The sequence below is a fragment of the Platalea leucorodia genome (assembly GCF_965183815.1).
Source record: "Platalea leucorodia genome assembly, chromosome: 5".
Lineage (NCBI taxonomy): Eukaryota > Metazoa > Chordata > Aves > Pelecaniformes > Threskiornithidae > Platalea > Platalea leucorodia.
Genome location: NC_138827.1, coordinates 4008871 through 4036391, shown reverse-complemented (window position 1 = coordinate 4036391; position 27521 = coordinate 4008871). Strand labels below are relative to the sequence as shown.

Genomic DNA, 27521 nt, shown 5'->3' with positions numbered 1-27521 from the left:
TCAAGTGTAGCCAATGAGCCGTGGGGTGCTGGGGAAGACTTTGCGCATGTCCATACACTTCTTGTCAATGAAGAAGGAGTTTGCCTTCACAGAAATTTCATCTTCCAACTTTGATTTGTTGAGGATCAGCATCTGCAGAGTATCACGGGCTTCTTGCAGACGTTGCTTTAAGGTCTGTAAGGTGTCATCTATAGTGTAAACTTCAGTGACAAGCCTGAAAAAAGAGCAGGGGACAGGTTGCTCACATAACTTTAGCAGTCCCTCACCACATTCCTTTTTTGACAGCGGACAGGTCACGCTTTCCAGCAGGATTTGAACAGCTGTCTTGGACTGAATCAATATGAAACCTATTTGCCAAACTAGCTTGCATAGCACCTATAAGAAGTGGTGATTTCTTGCTCGTGTTGACATTCAACAGCAGATTAAGCTACTCTGCTTTGATTTATCTTTCTAATTGCTATCTATCTTCTGCACTTATAGCCTCTCTAGGACTCTCTTGGGCACTTATGTGTGGTCCCGTAGAACATGTTTGGGATGGATGTTACTGGAGAGTGTTGGTGTACTTCATGACAGCTTAAACTTGTGCAGCAGGACGTGCTAAACGGTCTAGATTTGGCGCAGAAGCCTGTTAATCGGTACAAGAATCACTTGCCAGAATAACCACTGAATGCGGAGCTCTGAAATCAAGATTTTCTGTGAGCTGATAATAGCCACGTTTCTTTCAGTGGCTTATTGATGGAGATGTGGCAAATCTTCTTGTATAGTCACCGAGCTGGTAAACTCTCTTTAATACTGCCAACTTTGTGTTTTGTCTAATGTGCTATTAATTGCTCAGTGCACTATAGACTATAAGAGAGATTGATTTTTCCAGATCCCACTTTAACTTGTTTTGGGTTAGTCCCAGTTGTTTCAGCACAGAAAAACTAGACTTTATTAATTTGTTTTCTGTCTAATGCCTTCAGCCACAAAGTTGGCAGCACACACAGAGAACAAGTGCCAACATCAGCACTTCCTTTTAAATAAACAGCAAACTCAGATAACATTTACATGTTACAAAGAAGTGGTTCATTTGATATTTTCTTTCCCTATTCCAGTTGAGCTATTGGGCTGAATTCCTTCTTGCTTTAAACCATGGGAGAGAAATACACCTAAATTAATTAAAAGAAAAAAAAATTCCTTAAAAAGTGAATTAGCAAATATTTTTACTTTCTCAGATAGGATTTTGTCTCTAAGAAAATACATTTTATTTATTTGAGATGTGAGCTCAGCCAAAAACTGCGATAGAAAAAAGTGTCCAAACTTCAAATACCCTGTCAGAATTTCTATTTCTAATTGCAGTTGTGATGAACGTAACATAGGATAAATAGGATATACTCAATAGGGTTCTTTTGTGTTCCAACTGGGTTAGAGGGAGATAAATGGGACTAAAATTCAGAAGACCCTTCTTCAGTCATTAGGGAAGGAAGGCTGGTATCTCCGATATCTTCTTGCACATCGAGAAAGACACAGTACACACTGTACAATGGATCATAGCACAGGGATCCCCAGGCTGATGCCAGCGTGTGCTGGGAAGCCCCCGCAGCTACGTAACGAAAAGGTATGCCAAATGAGCTAGCCTGTGCAAAGATGATACTGGAAGCACCATGTAGTTGAAAATGAGTTGAGGCAGTAAGAGATGCTGCCTCATTCTTATTTGCAATTAACTTTCTAAGGAGCTTGACCATTTGATAGTTTTTTGCATTAAAAGACAGAATTTTGTTGGGGATAACGTGTTTCTAAAATTAGGTATTTCCTAAAGTGAAATCTTGTTTCATACAGAATGGAATTAAAATCAATTCCTAAGTCCCAACTCAGACATGAGACTGAATCCCAAAAGATACTGGCCACCAACAAGCAATTGAAATCTCAACTGTCCTGGGAGAGGGACTCTAAAGGCAACTACACACATTGAACATTAGATGTTTTAGCCCATTATTTCAACATAGCTACTTAGATTTTACTACTTTCTTCCAGAATTTGTATCACCGTCTAATGAATGCAATTCTAATCTCATCAGACTGATTCACCCAGCCGTTAAATTTCCCATTCTTGGGTGGCTGATGAAGGAAGGGACGGCGTAGTCTGGCCTTTACTTACTGAAAGTGTGGTGCATCACGGCAAAGTTCTATATTGGGTCGTTTAGTTCTTCCCTCCAGGCGGGTCTGAGCCACTTTCAGTGGGTACTCCTTTGCCTTGATGGATCTCTCCAGTAACATGATTGTATCTTCTGTCTGGAAGATTTCTTGAAGTATCTGAACAAAGCAGAACATTTCTGTAAGCAAGCCTCACATGCGTACAAAATCAGAACTCACCCCTGCTTTTAAACCCTCCTATTGGAACTGCTTCCATTCTGGCATGTCATTTTGCTTAATTTAGGGGAGGAGATTACTATAAACTCACATCAATCGGATGTATTTGTATAATATGTTGGCTTGATTTTGCCATTCCTTTAAAAGGACGTATGGTAATGGAAGCTCATAGGAGAGCCAGCCGGAGGAGGCCCCTACAATCAGACATCAAATGAAAGCATTTAACGAAGTTGTTGCTGGAAAACAGGCGAACAACTTCCGCCAAGAAAGGCACCATCTCTTTCCTATTACAGAATTAAGAAATTTGTAGGCAAATTGGAATATAAATTTATTACAAGCAGAAGAGAAGCACTGAATTTTTGTGATGGGGGAAATTCCAACTGTCTTTTTGTGATGAAGCAATTTTCATAGAGGTGGTGTTCATAGCTCTGCAGGGACTAATTTCCATGTTGCTTCATTATCTAATTTTTCTCCTAAATAAAAAAAATCTGCCACTTGATCTATGAACACTTTGCAAAGGTAAAGTTCCAATAAACCGCCGTTTTCATTTAAACCTTCATTCAATTCTTATTGCCTCATAAAAATTCAAAAGTATTCAAATATGTCCCCTAAGAAATTGTTCCGTACTCCAAGTGTTTTGGGGACATCTCCTGCAAGAACATATGAACACAAGTCATATTTTCATACTGAAACTAAATTCTCAAAGTTTTGGAAACTCCACTGGGAGCTGTAGAGGGAAGACCAGCTTCCTTTAAAAGCTTATTTTCTGTACATGGAGAAGATATGGAGTGAAGAATCACCCAAAAAGGGAGGCCCATGGAATTAGTATAACAGTTTTTAGTTGCAGTGCATGTTACCGTATAATCATATTATCCCTGAGAATCCTGTAAATGCTTCTTATATGTTTTAATCTGTATGAAAAATAATTAGAGAAATTGCAAGGGAAAAGCTTTGCTCAGTCTTAAAAAAGAAAGAAGGGAGAAAATGTTTATATTCAGGTAACGTTTCCTAGCCAATTGATTATTATGTTCTTTAAAGCTTTTTCTTATAGGCAGCTTTAAAATGGAAGAGAACAAATTGAACTAATGTATTTTCTCAGCCAGTCTACTAAAATCAATACAACTTGAATTTCAACAACCACTAAAAATGGCATAATATGATTTAAATTATGCTGCTATTTAAATCTTGCCTACACACTAAGCTGTACTAGGTTTACTAATGATGTGTGTGTTTTGAAAATTCAATTAGTTCCTGCTGCTGAAAGATTATTTGTAGACAAAACCCAGAGAGTTAAGGATGCCAGGAACCTGCGCCCCAGTCTGAATCCTTAAGGGCTTGTTGACGTTGTGTAGTACAGCAATGATGTGAAAGATCTCCTGGCTAGCACTGTCCAAACCAGTTCAACCCTTACAGCAATGCAATCTTCCAACAGATGAATCATCTCGGACCCTGAAGCAGCAGCATCTGAACATGACTGTACTGATTGGAAGCCAGGTCTCCATACTCTACCGAGCCCTTTGGGTCCAAGGTTGGTTCTTGCAGAGCTAGCTTGAGAGCATCTTCACCCAAAAAGAAGCTTTAATTGCTTACAGACTGCAGGGGAAAAAAAATCTGGTTTGCTACAAAGGGAAAACAGTATGGAAGAAAGTGAAGCTAACGGTAGGAAATTTCTCCATATAATTTTATTCTGTAGTGGTTCCTTCTTAATTAGATAATCACTGTAAACTAATGCTGTGTTTTACAGGGAATATTAATGCAGGTAATCCAGTGTGCTTTGGTAGCTATTTGTTTTGCAGAGGAACTACTTATGATAAGAGTGCGTTGTTAAATACATCAGTTTACATCTTGTCTACAATTTTACCAGTTACACATACTTATTTCTATAGATAAGAACCAAGGGAAAGAGACTTAATGAAGTTAAATATCTTCATTATGCATCAAGCCCACATCCTTCCTTTTCCCTGAAAACACCAAGGGTTTGGGTCCTCTGCTGCTCAGAAGCAGAATTGGAGTAGGTTGTGCTGTTGTCAGAACTTGGCTGTTTATAACCTCCCTAAGAGAATCCAGCTTGTGTTCGTCTGTGGGTGACAAAGGCGAGGTCCAGCTCCTAGGCAGGCGGCTGGCGCTTAAGCAGCTGTATGTTAGGAAGAGTTTTACAAGCCTGGCAGTCCTATCCTTTGCTCCCACTGTTCGCCTTCATTGCTAACCAAAACCATCAACCTGTGGGGACGTACCGAGGCTGTGAGGCAAAGAATACGCAGTGCTTTTTGAGGTCACCCGCTGCTTAGCAGGGTCCTCCTTTCCTGTGTTTATGTTATAGCTCCTGTCCCTACAGCGGTGTTTCCCATGCTACGCCTTACTGCGTGCAAGCGAGCCAAGTTCACTGCGGCATGGTCCCGTTACCTGCGGTGGGGTATTGTGAGGATGGGGGCCTCTTACATGAATTCTACTTACAATCTGGAGCAAGTTGTAAGCAGATTTATTTCTTTTTAATGAAAAGTGTAATTCGAAGTAAAAACAGTGAAACAAAGCAGCACGTATCTCAGCCCAGTAAGAACTGGGCAAAGTTATGTCTCAGTTTCAGAAAGGATTGAGCGGGTTATTTGTCTTCTACTTATGGTGGAACAGAGGACTTGGGCTCTCAGTTCAGATTCTGGGTAGGACCTTTTGGTTCAGACTTTGAGCTTTATTGGTAATAAAACTTTTTCTCTTAGGTGATTTACCTTCGTGGAGCAAATCTATCAGTGAAACAGCACAATTAAAGCAGCCCAGAGCACTTGGTTAGAAAGGAACCATGGCTCTGAAACCAGCTCTCCAGAGCAATGCTGCGGTTCACAAATGCACCCGTGTTATGGTAAGCATGTCTTATAGTCACGGTGCTGATACTTTCTGTCCTGTGATAATATGAATCAAAACAATTTAATTTATCTAGTGAGTGGAGTTAGGTTACAAGCTCTCTTAGACTTAATTCGTTCTAATTGTTCTGATCAGGTTATAGAAGAGGATGAAATTAGTATTTTCTGTGAGAAATTTTTTTCCTGCCCTCTTTTTCTTGGAAAGCAGCGTAGGTATCTCATGTTTGTTCCACACGTGGTAGGAAGGCGGGAAGCCATCAGAGGGGATGCAGCACGTGTACAGAAACACACTGCAGCAGACTCTGGAAGCATTACACAAATTTATAAGAGGACCAGGGAAGAAATTTAGTCGTCTTCAGTATTTCAGATAACAGTGCCACTTCTCTGCCACAAATCTTTATTATATAAGGATTGCCTATAGCAAACCATGGCCATTTCAGTACTATGTGGCAATGGTTCTGTAAGGGTTGGGTGTAATGGTTCTGCTTGCATGAAAAAACAAATATCAGATTTTTTTTTTAAGATGCAGAACAAACAAGCCGATTCTAGTACAGACAACACTGAGCAGATTGCCCATGTATAAACTGTCCTCAGTCTCTTGGAAATGCCATTTTCATTAAGCTCAGCTAGCAGAGAGAACTTTAGAAGAGTGGTTTTCTCAACCCAAACTTCTCTTAAATCCTCTTCTGATTCATTCATATGTGGCCACAGTGCAAGTAGAACCACCAGACCACAAACCCGTGTATTTCAAATTCAGTAGTAATGTTTCAAGTGCATGAATGTTGGTAATCATCAAACCTGAGGTTTGTTTCCGTTCCTGTACAGCACGTATTGCCTGTTCCCTTAGTGACACAGAAGCAGGAGACTGTATGGTCCTCTCTTTTTAGAATAATAAGCCATGTATGCACTTCCCCCATAAATAATGGCATATAACTGACATAGGACAATAGCAGTCTTGTATCTAGAAGTGACTCAAAGTATTTAGAGCTTGCACAGCCTGTGCAATTTGCACAATGTTAATGTTTGAAAAGGGCAAGCTTTTCACACAATGTTAATGTTCAAAAAGGGCAAGCTCTGAAGCATAAATAGAAAATGTTTCTCTTTATTGAGAATCCAGTAGTTCCTTAGTCATGAAAAGAGAGCTTTCATCTAAAAGTCACTGAAAAATCAGTTTTATATCCAACCCTTATAAGACTTTGTGTCAGCACAATGTGCAGTAACTACACTCTCGTGCCACACGACTTCACTAGGTGCTCTGGTGTCCTGCCCATAAAGGGAGAAGTAAGTCTGCAACCACTTTGTGCACAACCAAGGCAACCGATTGTTCTACTGAGCACCCCCCTCATTCATTCGCTAAAGAAAAATAGTGTTTAAACCTGCCCGTGGACTCAAAATTCAAACACGAAACTGTGCATCGTTCTTTAAGCCCTGCTTGGGTGCATGTAAGTGGATGTGGTTTAAGTTCATTGTGTGTTCTCGAATTTTTTCTTACTTTTTTTTTTCTTTTAAAGCACTGTCATTTAAGGCACACAAAGAAAAATGGCCTCGGGGGAACCACCTCCAACACATGGCAGAAGCTTTGTACAAACAGTTTGCGATTACTCATCCTGGCCACACATTGGATAAAATGATTTAGATAATTTGCTATCCATGAACGGATTGGCGGGGAGGATCACCAGATAGCGTTGCACCAGCCGATGTCATTTCTGGATGACCTCCAAAGGCAGGAAGCAAAAACAACAAATGCGGAGCGGCGTGTTGCTAAGAGCGCGCGGTGAGGCGCTGGCTCGGGCAGCTGCCCCGCCGGAAACTTTCCCTTCCAGGACATGAGGAAAGTTTTGTGCTGCAGCATTCTTGAGAGCTTGTAGAAAACTGCGCTCCCACTGTTCTCTCGCTTCACAAAGCCACGGTTTTTATAGGCTGGACGTGGTGAGACCGAGAGAGAGCTGCTGAAGTCACACGTTTCATCATGTAATCAGGGTGGTCTTAGGTACAACATAAGCATTTTTAAAATGCTACGGTCTGACCGCTGTCCTTGTTTCTTTGTTGTTTCTGAGGTTTGCTCAGTGTTTAGCATCCAAATGCAAAAAGCAGCAGCCCGGTAATATGGTGGGAGGAACATTCTTGTGCCTCCACAGTTCGTAAATTTCTTTATATTTAGTATTTTGCCTCTCAGTCAGTTTTTTAAACTTTTTGTCATCCTTGTTTCCATATTTCACCCAAATTATTTTGTAAAAGTTACATTTCTTGAGGTTATCGTACTTAATTGAATAGATAGTATAATTGTGACTGATTTCACAATTAATTTTAGGGTATATAGCCACATTATTTCAAAGTAAAACTATGATATCTTGCAATCTTTGGATTACAAGTATAACCCAGATCTCGAATCTGAAATGAATTTGGACCTGACAGTTTTTACTGCCATGTCACAGACAAATGCTTGATAGAGATTACCGTGTCCCTTGCTCTTGTTTCTTGGGTTTGTTTGTTTCTTTGGAAGCTTAATTGCAGGTCACTGTTTTATGACTTATCAAGTTTTGGTTTGTTTTTAAGCAGATGGTGGTGGGGAATAGTCCAGGAGTCTTTTAAGCAAAAAAGAAAAGCACATTTAAAAGAAAAAAATGACACTCAACAAAATGTGACATCAGCAGGCAATGCCTTCTGATAGCGTAACTGTGCTGAAGCAGAGTTAGAATCATTCCCAGCAGTAACGTTTGTGCATTTGTTGTGTACTCATGTGGGACGGCGGAGTTTCACAGTTAAGAGACGCAGCGGTTTAGTTTGCGCCCAAGATAAATATCTTCCAACCGATGCATTGCACAATTCATCAAGCGTACCGGGAGTGGAGAGTTTGGTCCGGATTTGGGAATATTGCAAGCTTTTCTTTATACAGCTTTACAACAATGGGAATAGGGCTGGCCTAAATACAGTCAACAGACCCGAAAGCTAAAGTATACTGCAAGTTCTACACATACCAAAGGATACCTATAAAATCCCCAACATTTTCTTTATAACTCTTAAACATGACAGTTTCACAGAAAAGAAGAAACTATCAGAATGTAAATACTATACTTTTAAAACAACGAATGCTTTAAATATACATCGGGACACTTAATCTGTGTCCTTACGCAGATTGGTCTACTCAGCGGAGACTGAAACAGAGGACCCAGGGACCCTGGGCCTTTCGTTTCCTCGGTATAACAATTCACAGTCTTACCAAAATCTTCCTTCCACTGAGTTCCAGTATGCATTTTTTACTTTAATTTCTGAAAATAATCTAAACTATTTCACATTTTTATGCAGTCAGTTTCTATTTAACATTTCCACTGCTCCTACAAATATAAAAGATGTTTATTTTAAAACAGCTTTGTTAAAATTAAAGGGGGAGAAAAACATGGGATCATTTAACTTGGCCCGGATTTTCTAAAATATTTTCAAAATAACAGAGGAAGCAATAACTATACACAAGGAAATGCTTAACTCTTTGCATACCTCCTTGCTACACTTTTAAGTATCGAAGAACAAGAATAACCCTCAGAGTTCGGTTGTATTTGTCGTACATTTTACACTGTTACCATGCTTTCAGATGCTGCAGGGCCAGCAATTTTAGAGTGCACCATCGTTTAGCAGAACAAAATTAAGTCCTATGTTATTAATGTATTTTTGCTGAACCTGGTTAAAATAACAATAAAACAGGCAGTTTGGGCCTTGTGTGTGCTCTGTTCTGTCTCAAGTTACCTCATCCAAGAGCAGGGTGTAGATCCCCTTTAACAGAGAGATGTCTCTAGAAAGAGATGGGGCTGGAGAGAAACCGCTATGGCTTATGCAGCTGCTCTATTATATTAATTCTTATCAGGAATGAGATTCTTCCTAGTCATTAATGGAATTTCAGCCTAGTCATGGTAAGCTAAATTCGCCCTGACTATAGAGTCAATGCAATGCATTTGTCTTATGACCCTTTGGAGCCTCAAAGTGCTTCTTTTCTAGACAAGCTACTACATATGCCTCTGTTTCCTGCAAGACAGCCCTTTCTGAGAACAAGGAACAATTTTATAAATATATATATGAGCACTGCTGCCTTGAACTAAATGCTGTTTCCTTTGCCCAGTTTGTATGAGTTGCCTGGGTGCCCACGGGCTGCAGGGGAGGGAGCAGTAATAGTAGCAACCACCTCAGTTTCTCACACGTAAATGTTGTGGCAGAAAAGTTATCTTCTATATCAATGCCAGCAAAGTCTGCCGTCCATTCAATCCAGGCTGCCCTTGCTTAGCAGCTGTGTGGCCCTCAGTGCGAGAAGAGATTTCTGTTATTTTGCAAATAAAGGCATCTGGGTTCACGACAACCTGAATACATCCTGATGCGCAGTGGCTGTCACCTGCTGGTGATAACTCGCCTTCCTCCTTTCGTGGGCCCCCGGCTAACCCATGAAGCGGAGGAGAGAGAAATCTGATTTTGTTTTCGAGTGAGGGCCTCAGCTTTCATCTATAATTTTTCTTGGTTTGTAGGCAAAAGTCTGTTCCTAGCTTAAATAACTATTTCCTCCTTCAAACAGATTTTTCCAGGCAAGTTTGAGCTGCCTACACCAACCAGCACACACCTTCCCAGCCGCTTCTGAGTCACTGTTGATTAATCACCTGAAAACTTTATTCTCAAACACGTTCCAGTATTAAATGATAAGGTTAACTCTATACTCAGCCACCATGAACAGGCATGAAAAACTGTAAATAGCTGAGATTTTAAGGCATAAAAAAGGGAAGGGAAGAAAGCTACCAACAAAAATATGTTAAAATAGTTACGTGAGGATACGTTGGGGGCTGAGATGAAAGCCCTTGTGGGGCAGGTGCCACAGGGAGAGTGCTCCCTCTGCCACACGCGTGCTCCTTCCCGCGGCTCACAGCACCGCTGCACCTCTCCCGCATGCTTCTTGCATCCCGTCGCATTTTAGTATTTCTTTGTGTTCCTGTTCAGAGGAGCAGGCTGTGTCCTTTTCAACAGCCGTAGGAGGGCTGCTTTCAGGAGTTCTCAGATAAGAAGTTTGAAGACTATTTCAGAGGCTGGTAGGCAGTTTGTGGTGGTGTTGCCACACAGGTTTTCCTGGCTTTCTTTCTATATTTTATGCTACTTATAAAATTAAGTAGGTTCATCCCATGTGTTAGAAGAAAGTTGGTTAAATATAAAATGTATTCAATATTTCCTTCTAGCCACCATATAAACATACTCAATAGTGGCTAAAACAGGAAAGGTTTTCTTCTTAAATTTATAAATAAATTTAATAAAAAATATGTGTGAAGGATGGAGACTCTGAGGGGGTAACTTATTTAAGAGATGGAGTAACTTAGTAAAACAAAATTCTGTAGGCTTTTCAGGTATAGAGTAAAAATATACCAGGCAAAAAGGCAAGTGAGGGTTAATTTCCATCATATATTGATGTAATATACTGCCTTTTCACACCCCAGGGGTAAAAAAAAAAACCAACAAACCTGAGCTGTTCCTGAAAGCACACATTCTCAGTGAACTGAGTGGAAATACTCAGAATCATGGCTACTCGTTTATTGGGGTGGGTGGCTATTTTTTCATGGCTTTACTAAACATGTACCTGTTTTTCTAGCATCTGTCTGATCCCTGTGCTCCCAGGTTATGGAATAGCGAGGCTTGCAGGAAGGGTGACGCTGGGCACTCTGCTTCTGGGCATCGAAACACTTCTGAGCCCAGTACAGGTGTTGGAGCTGGCAGAGATAATCTGCTATTTATGTAAGGGGTAAATACTGGACTATGTAAATATGTCACTTGCTGTCTGGTCTGACTGATTCCCAGAGCTAATGTACGTAAACATCCTGCCCTGTTGGCTATTTCCAGGAGACTGAAGCCAAGGTAACTATTTATGTTGATATTAACTGTATGGAAAAGAGATGCAAACATATTAATGAGGGGCTGGCACCATGATTAAAGGTTTTCCTTCTTTTCCTAAAGATTTGTGTACTTTTACACCAGATGTAAAATATATTTAACATAACATCTCTTGGCATCAATTGAGTGTTTCTTGAGGCATGCTGAAGACAACATACCACCCTCTTCTATGTTGAATTGTGTATGCTATATTTTCTGTTCACCAGCCTAAAAATCTGGTCCAAGAGCAGCTCTGAGCCTGACCGGAGTCATACAGTGTGATTAGGCTCTTGCAGAATATTTGCATCCCCAGACAACCACGTGCGCTGTGATCCCAGTGACGATGAAACACAGCGGAGCTCTAATACCGCCTTTGGTTTCTGACCTAACCCTTGCCAGATACCCAGCTGTGGCTTCTGGGCTTCTGCCTCCAGCACCTCATATTTCCAGGGTTCTGCTATCCAAATGCTGGATGAACTTCACATTGTTACGACCAAGATTGATCCCAGAATCAAGCAAGATAAATTAATCATAGACTTGTGCAGTTGGGACAGAAATGGAAATGGGACATTTTCAGTCTTAGGGTCAGAACGAAGCCTTAGGCACTCAGTCGGCCCTGCCTGCAGGTCACTATCTATCCTGTAGAAATTCCTCTTTGTAAGGCAGTGCCTGTAGAGAGAGCAGAGCTTTCAGGGAGAACAGTGACCTTGATTTTGAGTTCCTGCTGCTAAGGAAGCCATCTATCTGTGGTAAGCTGTTGCAGTGATGAATTCCTTTGCTCTGAAAAAGAAGTGCTCATGTTTTCTGTCTACATTTGTCTGGCTTTTGTCTGGCCACTGATTCTTCTTTTGGTTTTTTGTCTGCTCAAGCAAAAAGTCTTCTATTATGATTCTTTTTTCTTCTGTAGAGATACTTGTGGATTCAGCAAGTTCCCTGCCCCTCTCCCAACTGTTATTTGGATAAGCTAAGTAAAGCAGCGTCATCTAGTGCTACCAACATCACCCTTTTCAGCCTGCTAAAGAGAAAGTTGAGGAACTTATTCTATCAATTGCTTGCTTTCCAGCCCTTTAATCATTCTTGCAGCTGCGATGGTTTCAGGCTTTGGAGTTGCAGTAGGAAATGCTTTCTACCACAGCCTTGCTCCCACATACTCCGTTTGATTGCCACTGTAAAGATGGCAAGTTTTCTTAGTCCTCTAGAAGAAAACCAAGCAAAAAGTGGGCAGGGAATAATTTTACATAGAAGCTCTAGAGTGAACTGGACAGGGAAATACATAAAACAGGTTTTTAAGGACAGTATTTCCTTTCTGTATTCAATAGTTTCCTGTTCAAAATTCTACAAAAGCAATTTAATCCTTTTTTACTGTTCCCCTATGCGAATCACTTCCCAGACTTCTGATAGCCTTGGGGTTTGTGAGCCTCGCCAGCCAGCTTCCCCAAAAGAAGGGGCAGGCAGGAAAAGCCAGAGCGCAGACAGTGAAAATCTGAGGTGAACTGGGACCATCTCCTGCCTGCATCAGCGAAGCACCAGTGGGAGCAGCCGGCAGCTGGACTGGGAACGCAGAACAACAGTGCTCGTTGGAGACTTCCCCCGTGCTGACTTGGTTACTTGATCTGAATTTGGAGCCTGTTCAGTTTTGGGATTCAGACCAAACGCCAAGTAGAATCAAGGGTAAAAACACATCTGATCTCCCCCAAGACAAGACATCTGTAAGTGGCTAAACCACCCCTCTAACTAAATGCAAATTGTTGTAGGTTTATAGTAAAAAATGCGACGGGACAGGCAAATATATATTATAAAACGATAGCGTATGAATGTTTTCATCGTGTGTTGTCTGATGACTAGAAATTGAAGACATTTGGTCTTGTTTGGACTGTTTTAGACATGAAAAAGAGGCAACAGCTGTGTGCCAAGCAGCTTGAATGTTAGAATTTGAGAAAGTTATTTAAGGAGCAAAAATCTTTTTTTCAAATGCTTACGAGGAAAAGTTCTTGGGTGCATCTCTTGGCTTCCTTGGATTGGAAGGTGTGTATAGTTAAGGCAAACTAGCTGAAGTCTTTTTCTGAAGACTGCCTTTTGTTCATGTGCTTCTAAATATGATGTGCGAACACTCTATAGTGTGAACCTAGGTTAAATTCTATGACAGAACCTCAATCAGTTACAACAGGAAAATTCCTGGAATCTGTTATTCGACTGTAATTCAGTAACTCAAGGTAAATGGTGCAGGAACATGTTAGAAACTGAGGTACAAGTCCACCAGCAGTACTAGAAGCAGACAAAATGCTTATAAAAACAGATGGACTGCTGTGCAGTTATTGCTCTGAGACTTGTACAGTTTGTAACCTGAAAAGGAGACATTATGTCATTGGTGGAGAAGGTCTTGGCAAAACTCCTGGCATAATGCTTGACAGAAGTAAAAACAGGATACCTTCATCACATAAATACATTCTGGGTATCTTTTGTTCTGTAGAACACATTTGTCTAGACATCAAGGAAGACAATATCCTAGAATAAAACTAAACAGAATAATAACAGACCACTGTTTTTCTGCACGTTTTGTTTATATGAGAAATACAAATTTGGTGGTACTTAGGGGGAGAAGGAAGCACTGGAAGGACTGGTGTAGATCATTCATACAGAGCCGTCGATAACGTAACTGTTATCGGCTACTGTTGAACTAAAATATCAACCCAGCAACCTTCTCCTGAACAGCAGTCCTGTGAAGGGCTGCTGCAGACAACAGCCCAGGAAAGGAGGTATGTGATGCAATACATATACCGCAAATACCTACTAAGGAGAAAATCCTAGCTCTTCTGAAGTAACCGGTATAGCAAACTGCCCGTGGAATTCCCTAGCTTGCCTGGGTGAATTCAGAACTAACTCAGTCTTGGTCATTCCTGTATTTTTATTCCCGTTTATTGTTTTCCAAGCCATAAATGAATAGCACTCTGCTCACGTAATCTCACATGTGATATAATACTGTCATCAAGCAAGGGAAAGAAAGGCAGGAAGAGAAAGGCCCTTTACCACTTGCTGACAGCAATGCAAGAATGTTCCAATAGACCGTTACCAGAGCAATGCCCGTCTTCCTTTTGGCAGCGGATTTCCCTAAACAAGTTCGAAGCAATGACATTCTTGCACAGAAAGTCAGGACTGTAAACGCGTGGCCATAAAGCCATTATACATATAGGCAATATAAACTAAATGTGAAAAAAATCCAGGCCAGGAGAAACATTTTAAGTACACCTATGACAAATGCCAACAATAGCACACAGCGTAATCACCGCCACAATATCAATGACAGGCGCTAGTACGGCGCAGCGATTCCAGAGTTTCAGTCTAATTAGATGATTTACAAAAATCTTATTTCCAGAGGAAAACTAATTTTTTCCAGGGCCAAGAGATGAAATCCACAATGCAAGACAAACTGTTCCACCTGGTGCTCTGGGTTTATAAAGAGCACGCAGTGGACCACAACCGAGGCATTAGGCGATCGTTTATGTACAAGTGATATAAACAGAAGAAAATGTGCCATTTCAACATAGGATCACTTTTAGATCATCGCAATATTCACGCTATTTACTCTTTTATGTATTTTTTGATTCTTTCCTTTTTCAGGGTACTGATTTTAGAAATAAATTGTTGCAGGAGGTTCCCTGGAGGCTTTATTTTGTCTGAAAGAGATTTTGCTCTTTCACAAATCAGAAAAGCATTTTTCATTCCGAAATATGCTCCAGACCTCATTTAAATTAATAGCTTTTCCTGGTTCCAAGATAGCAAATCTATTCTATGCTCATTTTCCTCTCATTTTATGGAGCTCCCCTGCTTAGCTAGGGAAATAATTTGGCAGAGAGAAGGATGTCTCCAAGAGTGGCATTCATTGCTTGAGAAGTCAGTGCAAAAGCAGCCTTTGAAAGGTTGATTGCTTTTTTTTTTTTAAACACAAAAAATGCAGTTGTGGCACCCATTGTCTAATCGCTATTAGATGCAAAGGGAACAGGAACTGTAGTAGCTGCGTTTGCCTATAATCACATCCCAATGGAAGAACACAAGCGTGGTAGAATTTGAGACAGCCATTAGCCGTCTTTAATTAAAGCATACCCTAGCAATATTTTTTTTCTCTGATTATTATAGACCATACTGCAAGCCTGGAGAAAGAAGAAAGGGTACTCTGTTATGCTTACCTATAGATAACTGTTAAATGAGCACTCATTCCTTCCTCACTTCTGCGCTCACTTGCCTTCTCCTTCCTCTTGCCCTTTTGAGGTATGGTCATGAGCAAGAGAATTACCAGGACTTCTGCCATGTAACTTCGCCTGCATCTTAACCAGCAATGGTTTTGCTCAATAAACCTATTGTATTTTCCTTTCCTTCGACAACACAGACTACCCTGAAGTAATTCCTCACCAGCACATGTGGTTTTCTTCTCCTCTAGCATTTTGTTATTCTGATGTAACTACGTTACGATGGAGTTTGTGATGAGTAAAGTATCTCTGCTATGTATGTGCGAACTAGTACCTCAGCAGTAACAGCAGCATTAGTTCATAGACTGCAATCTTCTTTGATACTTTTTTTATCCATGTGTACCATACAAACTAATTATTCTTTATATAAATATGATTAGTCACATTTTTCCAGATATCTCTTATTATTGCTATTTAATGGCATAACAGTATAGGGACATACATTTTTTTCCCATTATATACCAGTTGTCAGCAGTTATGTCATAGTATCAGCTGGACTCCATGACAAAATCCCTGCTCCTACGTTGATACCTCACAACGCACTTTGTGATTCCATATGTGCACCCTGTGCTACCTTATGCTATCAGTTCATTTATAAAAGGGGCACTTAAAAGCATTAGAAAAGGTCAATGGAAAACATGAAGCAAACGTTCATAGATTTAAATTCATGAGAAATGTAAATGGATGGCCAATTCAGGGATAAAGTGCTGCAGTTGGCTAGATCCTATACACAATCTAAAACACACAAAAACCTATATTCAACATCTTTCATGCTTTATAAGCAGGGGAAAAAAAAGAAAATGTAAATTGATGTGCTGTGACTTCACGCATATTTAGCTGGTTAGTTTGCGCTTTCCTGAGTCCCTAAAAATAAACTGAAAATGTCTTAAACTACTTATGGCAAATAGAATGGCAGGAAAAGTCTATTGTTTCCAAATGTGCATTGAAACAAATGAGCGAACATGAGGCTCCTCTAGAAGAGAAGGAGTCTAACGGAGGAACTTGCCGAACTCTGGAGTCGTAGGAAAGTAACACAGCGAGTCTTGCTGGCTTAACAAGGTTTTAGTACAAAGGCAGCGCCTCTTGTTAACTTCAGAATACATGTTTCAAAATTCAACTAATACACTTCCAACACGTCACTTATTTCAGTGAAAACTTACTGAAAAGGCGATACGGATAGAGGTTAATGCAGGTCTGGCTCCTCCTGTGCCATTTCTGCTTTGGATCACATGAAGACAAAGGCAGAACAAGTGTTTGAAAAGTTCACTGTCTGACTCACTCCGAAATATCAGGCTGTGTCTGACCGCAACCAGGCCAAAATTCAGGTTAAAGATGTGGAAATGTATTTATCAAAAGGGAGAGGAAAACTTGGAACTTAGGTGTCAAAGGCAGACTAATGGCATTCTGTACGTAGATACTTTTAAATTTTAGTTAATTTAGGGCTCTTCCCTTGCTGCTGCGAAATGAAAGTGCAAAAACTTAAAGTCTTCTCCTTCCTCTAAAACAGATAAATGTGCTGCTGTTTGTTGGCCTTTTTATTTGCACATTTTTCAAAGTTAGTTCACTGTTTGGGGGGGGGGAAAAAGTAATTCATGTACTATTTCTGTTTCAGGAAATGGCCAGGGAATATCATCTGTAAATGTAAAATAGAAAAAAATACCATCTAAGATACGTTTCCCCGCTTTAAACATGTAAGTTGCAAATGAAAATAATCGGTGTGCGATTATGGACAGATATTGTGTGGTTCCTTGTAAAACCTTGTCATCTTGTCAGTCTGCCTTTGGGCGAGCTCGTCTCCGGCCGCGCGCGAGTCAGACGCGCCAGCTGAGGACAGGCAGTACAGGTCTGTCTTTGGAGGAGGTGCTCATTCAGGAGGGACGTAAACACTGGAGAAGATTTCCATGCCTTTCAGGTACAACAAAGATAATACGCAGCTGCCAGCTTGTAGTGAATCTTACCTTGGCCAGTTGTGCTTGGAGTTTGTTCTTTGCGTCGGCCACTTCAGCGATGCGGTTGTTAAAGGCCAGGTTGGTACTGATGAAATGATTCCACATCTCCTCAGACGTGCCCTCCAGGCCAACCTCCGCATCCTCGCGGAGCTTGACAGAGTTGGCCCTTGCATGTTGAGAGCACCTGATATTGTCTTCACTGAATTTAGCCCATGTTGCAGGAACTGAAACACTAGAAAGAAATTTAAAATAAGGGGAGAATAAAAAAATAAAAGCTTAGGCGAGCTATTTTCGGTTCAGTGATAATTATACCAAATTACACTAAGTGTTTATCCATAGAACTGTGCAAACTGTGTAATCACACATATCAGGCGATTCTGTGGGTTTCATACCAACTTTTTTTTTTTCTTTTTTTCCTCTACAAACCAAAGATTTGGCAACAGGTGAAGATTTTGGGAGAGCTGTTGCTTCGACAGAGTTTCTATGGCTTACTTGAATATTGTAGCTGCTGACTAAAGGTCTTAGTGGCCCTGGCATCAACTCCAAAGTAAGTAGGTTTATGTTTTGCGGTATAAAGAATGACCTTTTCTTGCATACTTTTTGTTTATTGATGCTTAAAAATAGTTTTTCAGGATCAGGTGTGAATGTCAGCAACGCAGTTTCTTCCCATCTTTAACAGATTAGGTGATGGTCTGAGTTGATACCTGCTGTACCTCAGCTGAAATTTGACATGTTTCTCTGTGCCAAGGCTCAGAGTGCTTATGGCCTTAGTGGATTATTAGATTACTTAGCATGATCTCCTGTACATTGCACACCATCAAATTAGATTCAAATACCATCTACTTTTGTGAATCCAAACATTTATCCTGGGGAAACCGAGTTGCGTGTCACCAACCACCGGAGAACAGGAGAGCCCAACGTAGTTTAGGGAAAATGAGCAAGACACCAAAGGAGAAAGGATTATTACACAGCTCTTCAGCCAGCTCTGGTCTGCTGTCAGAGGAGCCCTACCTCATGAGATATGTACGAGCTATACAGTAAAGCGTGTGGCTCTGACATCCTAGTAGCCTTCGTCATCAGAAGGAACGATGGCGGGAAAATGGCTAGGGCACTGACCTAGGAGTAAGGAGAACTGGAATTTTCTCCCAGCCCCAACACTGTCCTTCTGTGTCCTTTGGATAAATATCTCCATCCTCTTACTTCTCCATGTATTACAATGAACACCTCTGCTTTAACTTACACAGCTGTTACAGTTAAATTAGTAATATCTATGAGACAAGCAGAAACGGCTCTGCTATGGAAAAGCCCATGAATGTACGGAGAAAGACTGAATATAGGGCTCCTGCACTGAAAAACGCCACCCGTGACTGTTCCTGCTGCAATGTCCTGTATGTAGACAAACGTGGGGATGCTTGGGTTTGTGTCCAAGCTTCACAGCTGGCCTTCATTTCATAATGAGCGTAATTATGAACATAAATCCCAGACTCGGGTCTTTCCAAACTGGGAGTCTGTGGGGCTCTAAACTTGCAGCCTGAGCCCCTGGCTTGAAAACTGGTGCAGCATAAGCTACTCCCTGGAGTTAAATTCACCACCGTCTTTAATGCATCGCTTAGCCTACGAGGTCACTTCTCCCTTCACCCACAAATATTTAGTGTATTTTATGAAAAGGTACAGATATTTTACTTGCCAAACTGAAACACTGAGGCAAACTTCTGCCTGCATTTAGTCTTCTTTCTCCACAAAAAAAAATTCCTCCTAAGAATTATGCCTGTATGTTAAACTCTGCAGGGACAGGTCACTATTTATTGAGTTTCACCTTTACTTTAGATTTTAATTGAACACTGAGAATAAATATTAAGGGATGCAAAAAGAAAAAGTTAATTTTGTCAGTGCTTGTTTTCACAGAGGCCCTTTTTTCAGTTTTTCATAGGGTGTTCCTCTCTCTCCAAACTCAACTACTGATCTTCCTAAACAATTCGGAATTCTTTAGTGCCACACATTTATTTAGGCAGTTTCAGGTGAACAACATAATACCATAGCAAAGTGCATAAATCAGTGTACTAAACCTGAGCAGACATTACTTACAGCTACTGATCCAGCCAATCTCAGCGTACTTTCTGCAGGGTATTTGGTATTTTTTTTTTTTTTCTCTTTATGGTCCGATGATAGCATTCATATTCTCATCAGAAAATTAAATTTCCAAGTAGGTTTCCATCTTGACTATCTGAAATACCTAGTACTTAAGCTGTTCCTTAACATTGCTTTTTCAGACTGTAATTTATCCGGCTGGCTCTGCTGAGGCAGAAGACACCTGCTCTGCTCCCGAGTGCTGCAGGTATGGCTCAGTCTGCCAAATGGTTTCAGGGACATATTAATGAAAAATGGCATTTCTTTGGATAATGGTTGGTGAGAAACGAAAAGGGCTGTAAAACTTATCCACATGAATCTGCTTTTTACCAGAGCTGACAAGAATAATTTTATTCATTGCTAATCCTAAAAGTAGGTAGTGTTACTAGAGTCAGCAGAATGCCTGCCAAGTTTCCTTCGGATATGCCCTCGTTTCAATAGTGAATGAGGTGATCTTTTAATGAAAAGCAGAACATAAGTAAACAAATAATACTGATTTTTTTTTTTTTTTCTGCTTCCAACAAGACAGAGTCGTTATCATTTGAGATTGTGGAGTACATTCACCAGTCAAATATTGCTATGGTTGAAGACCGATAAGGGAACTAACAAGTCATTAGCACAAAAACACTGCCCTCTATTGCAAGCTGCTTTTCTTCTGCTCTTGCATTTGGATTGGGTGCAGGTCGTGATGAGGCCACTACTAATAAACAGTTTTAAAACTATATACAATTGGGACATTTTAGTTCAGTAATTCTAGTTCAGTTTGTAACACTAAAGCTGAGCCAAATCTTTTTGATCATCCTGTTTAATACATAATCTCTGTATGGGTTGATGGCCCCATTTCCAAATAACCCAAGCTATTTTTACAGAAAATACATATAGTCCTTGGTGTACACTTGCATGCTGTTTACCACGCTGCACTTAACTGCACACCTTTGCTGAATTTTAACTTGAGTGGATGTGGTTTTGAAACCTGAAGGCCACAGAACAGTATAAATCAAAACCAAAGGGAGACAGACCTCTGCAGAAAGGAGTTTGAGAGCAAGGAGTCGGCTGCAACACAGCTGTAAACGATGGTCCCGGCTGAAACACCCAGCTCACGGCACATCAGCGCTGTAGGCGCTGCAGGCTGCCAGCTTCTGCCTGGCCCCCAACAGTGGCAGCTATTGGGAGGCAGGGAATAATTGAGGATGATGGAGGCCCTCACACCAAGGAAAGACAGGGCTATACGGAGAGAGAAGCCACTCCTTTCTACATCACTTCTCAAATATCAGGCTAGGACTTGTGCTATAATCGGGCTCGTAGTTACTGCAGGGAGCAGGGAAAGAGAAGGCTACAACAGCCACTCATACTCACGTCCCATCTGCTTTCTCCACTCCGTGGTAAAAGCTGATGCTGTCTGATGTGTTCCTCAGGTTAAAGCATTTCTCATCAATAAAATGGGCTGAGTTTTTGTCAGAAAGATCCTTCTCCAGGGCATGCTGTGCATCTCTGTTGATGCTGTGAAGGGGAAAGAATTACCCAAATCTGAACCACCTGTAATGCTGTTGTGCTAAATAGCTAATTGCTTTCATTAGCTTCCTACATTGCTTCATGTTATAGTTTGTGGGCATTTACAGTGGCTTGAAAATGCTTGGCGCTGTAATTTAGCTAGAGGGAGCTGCTGCACCGTTCATCCCTTTCAGCACCTGCTGAGTATTCCTCAAAGAACTAAATTTAACTCACTGCATTTAATAACGTTTGTCATTTCGATGACAGACAACCACAAGGGTGAAAAACAGCAGGCAGATGTTACGTGGCATGAAGGAAGGCCTCAGAGCAAAAGGGAGGAGGTTTTCAGTGAAAACTTCCATGCTAGCAAAGCTGTGAGAAAGCAAAGGGCAGACCGGAGTTGTGGTTTCCCATCTCTCCTGATCTGGGGGACAAATTCACTTAGCATAATTCAAATTTTGCGTCACTGGAAAATCTGTTTAAATATTTCTGTGCATCTTGATCATGAGGAGGGAAATACGTTGCTCCATCTCTGCTTTCTTACCCACGAGGAATTTTTGGAGTAACTTAATCTCCTTTGGCTCTTCCAAAGAGCTCTTGGGGGGAAGGCCTGGCAGGCCTTGGGCTAGAATGGGAGTAATATGGATGAAGAAGGAGTCAAAGTCTTGCTTTCCAGTGCTGATGCATGGGAGACAGCAGACATACGGACATTTTTTTTCAAATATTGCTGTTTCCGTGATGTACTTGGCATTACTATCGGTCTGCCTGATGTGGTGACAGAACTGAGCCAAAGGCAACCAGAAATGCCAGCCTAAAGAGCTAGACAGAGTTCATGCCACCAAATATGAACTCAGCTTTTATCTGATCATATAGCCAGTATATTACAGGAGCGGGATGAACTGCAGAAATGCATCTAACCTGACTCATGCGAGTTCTGAGTGCCATTAATAAGAGCAATCGTTTATAAAATCTATTTATGTCTTTTTCTCCTATGATGTATTAATCAAGAACTGTACACTTTTATCTTCCTTGTGAGTACTTGAACTGTTTCTTTTGAAAATCATGTCATGTCATATAAACATGACTTTTAAAATTTGTATCAGTTCTGTGTAGTTAACAGAACACTGTATTCAGAATAGTTCTACCTAATTAAATGATAAGACTTAAATATAATTTGCATTTGCTAGGATATTTGTGTACTCTCAAAGAAATACAATAAATTCCAAAGCCTCCCATAACAAAAACATATATAAATATACATAAAAATAATTTAAGTCCATTCCGTAACTCATACCTTATGATGTGCTTAGATTCCTCTTTCTTTTGTCAACAATAATTTTCCTTTGAATTTCATTTTGTAATTAAAAAAAAAAAAAATTCCCTTTGAATTTCACTCCAATTTGCCACATAGCAACATTGGTACAACTAAGCCATAATTTTGGCTTCCCTAATTTTAATGAAGGCTTTCAGATTAAACATGACTTTAAAAATTGAGTCACAGTCATCTTTAAATGGTAAGTATTGCTCTTCTGCAGTTTAACGTACAAGGTCTATCATTGGTAAGAATTAGAAGTGGTGGGCAATGAGCATCTACCAGGCTAAGTCTCTGTTTTGCCTTTGCTATTTTCAATCTGTCATAGATACTAGCCAACACTGATTTCAGCTTTCCTATCTTTCAAACAGGAATTAAATGTAAAGTCTTACCCCAGCTGCTGACTGATCTTCTGTGCAAGTTTTGTCAATATTTCTTGACAGTCCTTGAATACATCAACTTCCTACAGTGGAAAATATACAGTGTCAGTGCTTTCATCAAACTTCATTTGTTTTAGTGAATTTACCCTTCTTATTCTGCATTCTAGATGTTGCAACCACCTCCCGTATCTCAAACGCAATGTAGGTCAAGAAGGGATGTGTTTTGGTCCCTCTCTTCCTCAGTGCTACAGAGTTGTATCTTTTGACTTGGTTTGGTATGGCTTTTTATTTATATCGAACATGTTAGTAGATTATATTGGATGGAGTTATTCTAATAAACACAGAGTCAAATTTTGCTTGGCTTAAGTATAATGCAGATACTTGAAACATGAACCTTAATCCGTTAAATTACCCTCTCTAACTACTACATTTTTCTAGAACAATAGAAATATTTTGCTAATAGTGGAGTAGGTTGAAAATACATCTGATTTCAGAAACAGGCTCCCTGAGGAAGTATATTGTCATGTACTTCAAAACTGTAAATATTAGTCAAAGAAATTCAAAGCCAGGTTCCACTCAGCTTAAAATAAATAAAAAGTACTCAAACCAACCACAGTGAAAACTATGCAAACACGGTAATTACGGTCCCTCAAACAATGTTGTCGTGTTCCAGCCTCTTTACTTTTTAAGAACTCTGGTTTAGCCCAACATACCCTCTTCCCTAAGTGTGTACAGTTTTGTGAGTTTTGAAACAGGGAATAAAGTGTTTTAAATTATTTGGAAGTCATTAAGAGACCCGAAATTTAAAAATACAGGCTCTGTCTCTGTACTTGTACAGTATGCGTAGGGATGACAGCAACTTTAGAAGTGGCTTTCCTGTTACTACAAAATGAGCCTTTGTTGTCCTTTATTGTCACTATCTGGCTTGCTCCATAGTCAGAGCAGTGCTTGGGACATCAGGCAAATAGCCTTTATTTTTCATTTTGAAAAAATAATTTTTTCATCTGTTCATGTGGAACATTTAGCAGTATGCACCTGGGTAAACCTCAGGTCCAACGAGGCCAAGTGCAAGGTCCTGCACATGGGTCGGGGCAATCTGAGGCACAAACACAGGCTGGGTGGAGAACGGATTGAGAGCAGCCCTGAGGAGAAGGACTTGGGGGTGTTGGTTGATGAGAAGCTCAACATGACCTGGCAAGCCAGTCAACATGACCCAGAAAGCCAACCGTATCCTGGGCCGCATCAAAGGCAGCGTGGGCAGCAGGGCGAGGGAGGGGATTCTCCCCCTCTGCTCCGCTCTGGGGAGACCCCACCTGGAGCCCTGCCTCCAGCTCTGGGGCCCCCAACGTAAGAAGGACATGGGTCTCTTGGAGCAGGTCTAGAGGAGGGCCACGAAGATGATCAGAGGGCTGGAGCACCCCTACCTCATATGGAGGCAGGCTGAGAGAGCTGGAGTTGTTGAGCCTGGAGAAGAGAAGGCTCTGGGGAGGCCTTATAGCAGCCTTCCAGTACCTGAAAGAACCCTACAAGAAAGCTGGAGAGGAACTTTATACAAGGGCACGTAGTGACGGGACAAGGGGAAATGGCTTTAAACTGAAAGAGGGTACATTTAGGTTAGCGATAAGGAGGAAACTCTTCACTCTGAGGGTGGTGAGGCCCTGGCCCAGCTTGCCCAGTGAAGCTGTGGATGCCCCATCCCTGGCAGTGTTCAGGGCCAGGCTGGATGGGGCTTGGAGCAACCTGGTCTGGTGGAAGGTGTCCCTGCCCATGGTAGGGGGTTGGAACCAGATGATCTTTAAGGTCCCTTCCCACCCAAACCATTCTGTGATTCTGTGATTTCATCCTACCCTGAATTCTCCTGCTAGATTAGTTGCTGAAATACTTAAGCTAATATATATTAGCTCCTTGATTCTTTGTTAAAACACTAAAACTCCAAGTTGCAGGCTGCAGGCTCTGAACAAGCATCTTGGTTATCCAAGTGGTCTGCACATCCTTCTGTAATCGGTTAATCCAGAAAAGTGCTTGAAGCCATGCCATTGCCCCATATTGTTCCTTCCTAGTATTTTTGTTCTCATACACGTCCAATACACCTTCTTTCAAATACGTTAGTAAAATGTTACTTGGTTATTTTTTTTTTTATTTACAAGATTTAGCAATCACTACTCTCCTCCTAATTTTTTTGTTCAGTAACGCCATATACATAGCAAGGCAGTAAACCAGCATTTTATATTGTAAGCCCTAAGAACTTCTGAGGTTTTATAGACCATGGCCCAGAAAACAATCTTGAGAAATGTTTCTATCTTGTTTTATAGGATCAGGGAAGATAGAACTGGACAAGACCTCACAAGGATGCTAGGCTATTCCTTTTGTTCCAGGAAGGATGAATAGAACATTAACCATGCCCAATATATACGGTTTTACCAAATTTCTTCCTCTTCCCCACCCCCCAGTCTTCCAAATGAATGAAAGGAAGAAATTATTTCAATGTTTTTACCCTCATAAATATTTAGTTGGATTTCGGTTATTTCCACAGTTTGAAAAATAAACTAGTAAGTCTGATCTTACCTTTATCAGGTTCTTTTCCACATTGTCATGAACTAAGTCTATGCCCTTCCGCTTCTCACGGTGGTACAAGCATTCTAGGGCTATCTGCAAGCAAACCAAGGAACATTTGCAATCGGCTCAGTGCTGCATTGTGGAGTGAAACCTTGAACCTTGCTGAAGGGGCCACTGCGCTGACGTGTCAAGCAATGACCACCTACTGAGGGTGGAACAGAACAGGAGGGGGCTTCATTGCGCTCAACTTATCTGTCTTATCTACTTACCCAGTAATATATACTTTTAAGGATTAGCTGCCACCATAGCTGCCATTTGATCAGCTACTTATTAATGTGCAGCAAGGCCTTCATCTCAACATGCCCGAGCTTTGTTGTAAATTGTGCGGATTAAAACACCTGTGGTGTTCTACACTCCTCCGTAGCAAAATCCTTTGATCTCACCTCCCCTCACCCTCCCCTACCCAATGCCAAAGTTTGGAAGCTTCATACCTATGCAAGAGAATGACTACTTAACTACAGTCATTGAATAAGGAATTCAGTTAGCCTCCCCAGCAGGTTAACGTCACTCTTAACATCTCACCCACTTGTTTAGAACCATACTAACAAATGCAACAGCATTCGCTGGCACAAAGCCTTTCAGCAGAAAATGTTCCCTAAACAGCAAGCATCCTCAGCCTGCCCCTCTGAATCAGTACAGATACAGACAACTAAAAAAGTCATTACCAAATACTGAATTTTGATTTTTTATTTGTACTTGCCTAGAAACATTTCTGAGAGACATAGCTTCCATCAGTAATACTCCAGATGTTTATGAGAGAACTTGGACTCTAGTTTTTGCATGTTTTGAGTTTTTCCTAGCATCATTCATTGACTCTTATGTGACTGTGGCTTTTTCTGTTGCATTTAATTTGCCTTTAAGATTCTGGAGAACTTCAAAATGTAACACAAATGGTATGCCATCCTAAGTGAAAACATTATTTCCACCAAGCAATAGCAGAAAATTCAGAGCTAGAGAAGAATATCGGGATATTGCAGCTTAGAGGGCCATCTTCTGCCCTCTTGTACTGTACTGAGGTGACCGGCCACTGTCTGAGGAGCCTCAGCCTCCTGGAGCCTCAAGCAGAAAGGAAGGAAAAGAGGGCATAGAAGTGTCTTGATAGGTTCCTTTGTGGACTTTTATATATAAAGCCCACGGTGGCCAGGTTTCCTTCTTACTGAAGGTAACGTTTCACCGAAATCTGTCTTGATGATAACAGTAGAAGTACTAGCATAGTACTCAACAGTGATAAAGCCATTTTCTTTACCCATTCCACAGTACAGTCATGAAAAAACTAGCTATGTCAAACCTACCTTCAGTGGTTCTTGCATTTCATCTGCAGCACATTCGAGCCGCTTCTTTGCTGTTTCCAAGGCTTGGGTCTCTTTCAGCAGGCACTCTAGCTCATAGATGAGCTCCGATCTCCAGAAATCAATGTTAGAGATCCTCTCTCCCAGGTTTCTTCTACTGTCTTCTTGCATCTGATAAGTCAGTTGATCCTTATCTTGCATCAGTCTCATCGCATCGGCGTTCAGTCTACCAGCACAGTGTCTGGAGGCTTCAGAGCCTTTCAATTGAACGACGTTTGCATGGTGCCAGTCACGAGTGCTGTAGCGGGCATGCAGGCTAGAGCGTGATACAGGCAGAATAGTGGGCGGCCGCCCAGTGGGATTAAATTGCTTGTCGGAGCTGGGAGGGACCGAAACCACTCTGTGAAGCAGACTGGGCCTCCAGGAGCTGAGGTGGCGGTAGCCTGGTAGGTAGTAGGACTGGTAGGTGTCCTTGGTGGTGCTGGTGGGAGCTAGATCCGGGAACAGGCAGCTCTTCTTTGTGCCGCAGTAGCTGGCTAGCTGCGTGGTTCCCAGAAACTCCATCCTGCGCTGGGCTCAGGCAGCCGCCCCCGGGCCGTCCAGCCGCCCCCGGGCCGTCCAGCCGCCGCAGCCGCTCTGAGCAGCCCCAGGGCCTCTGCCACCCTTCCCGGGCTGCGCAGTCCCTTGTGACACAGCGGAGGTGTCACAGAGCTCCCAGGGCCGTTCCACCGCCGGCGTTCCGGGGCCTCCGTTCGTACCTCCTGTACGAACGTGCCTCCCAGGCCACGTTGTTTTTCCCACAAAGAAGCAGCGCTTTCCCCCACGGAGCCGCGCCGTGCGTGTTGGGACCCGGAGGTCTAGACACGATGCGAGACACTTTGGTTATGGTGCAGAGGGGTTTGCCGAAGGGTCGCTCTGGATGGGTCTGTAGGTTTCCCTTCAGTGAGCTTACCTTGAGCGAAATGAAATAAAAGCTTTACTTCAGAGCGGCTCATGCGTATCAGTGGCTGCAGGGAAGGGC

The 27521-nt window shown here is 41.5% G+C and overlaps 1 protein-coding gene across 1 annotated transcript; it reads right to left on the bottom strand.

The window, feature by feature from the left end:
• Positions 1-27064, bottom strand: TEKT5 (tektin 5; the record flags this gene model as incomplete). The annotated part of the gene is made up of 7 exons (XM_082313373.1): positions 1-214; positions 2137-2291; positions 17295-17517; positions 20769-20912; positions 22608-22678; positions 25161-25244; positions 26504-27064. The coding sequence occupies 7 exons, from the start codon at positions 27062-27064 to the stop codon at positions 1-3; spliced, it is 1452 nt and encodes a 483-aa protein (XP_082169499.1).
• Between the last annotated feature and the right edge of the window lie 457 nt (positions 27065-27521).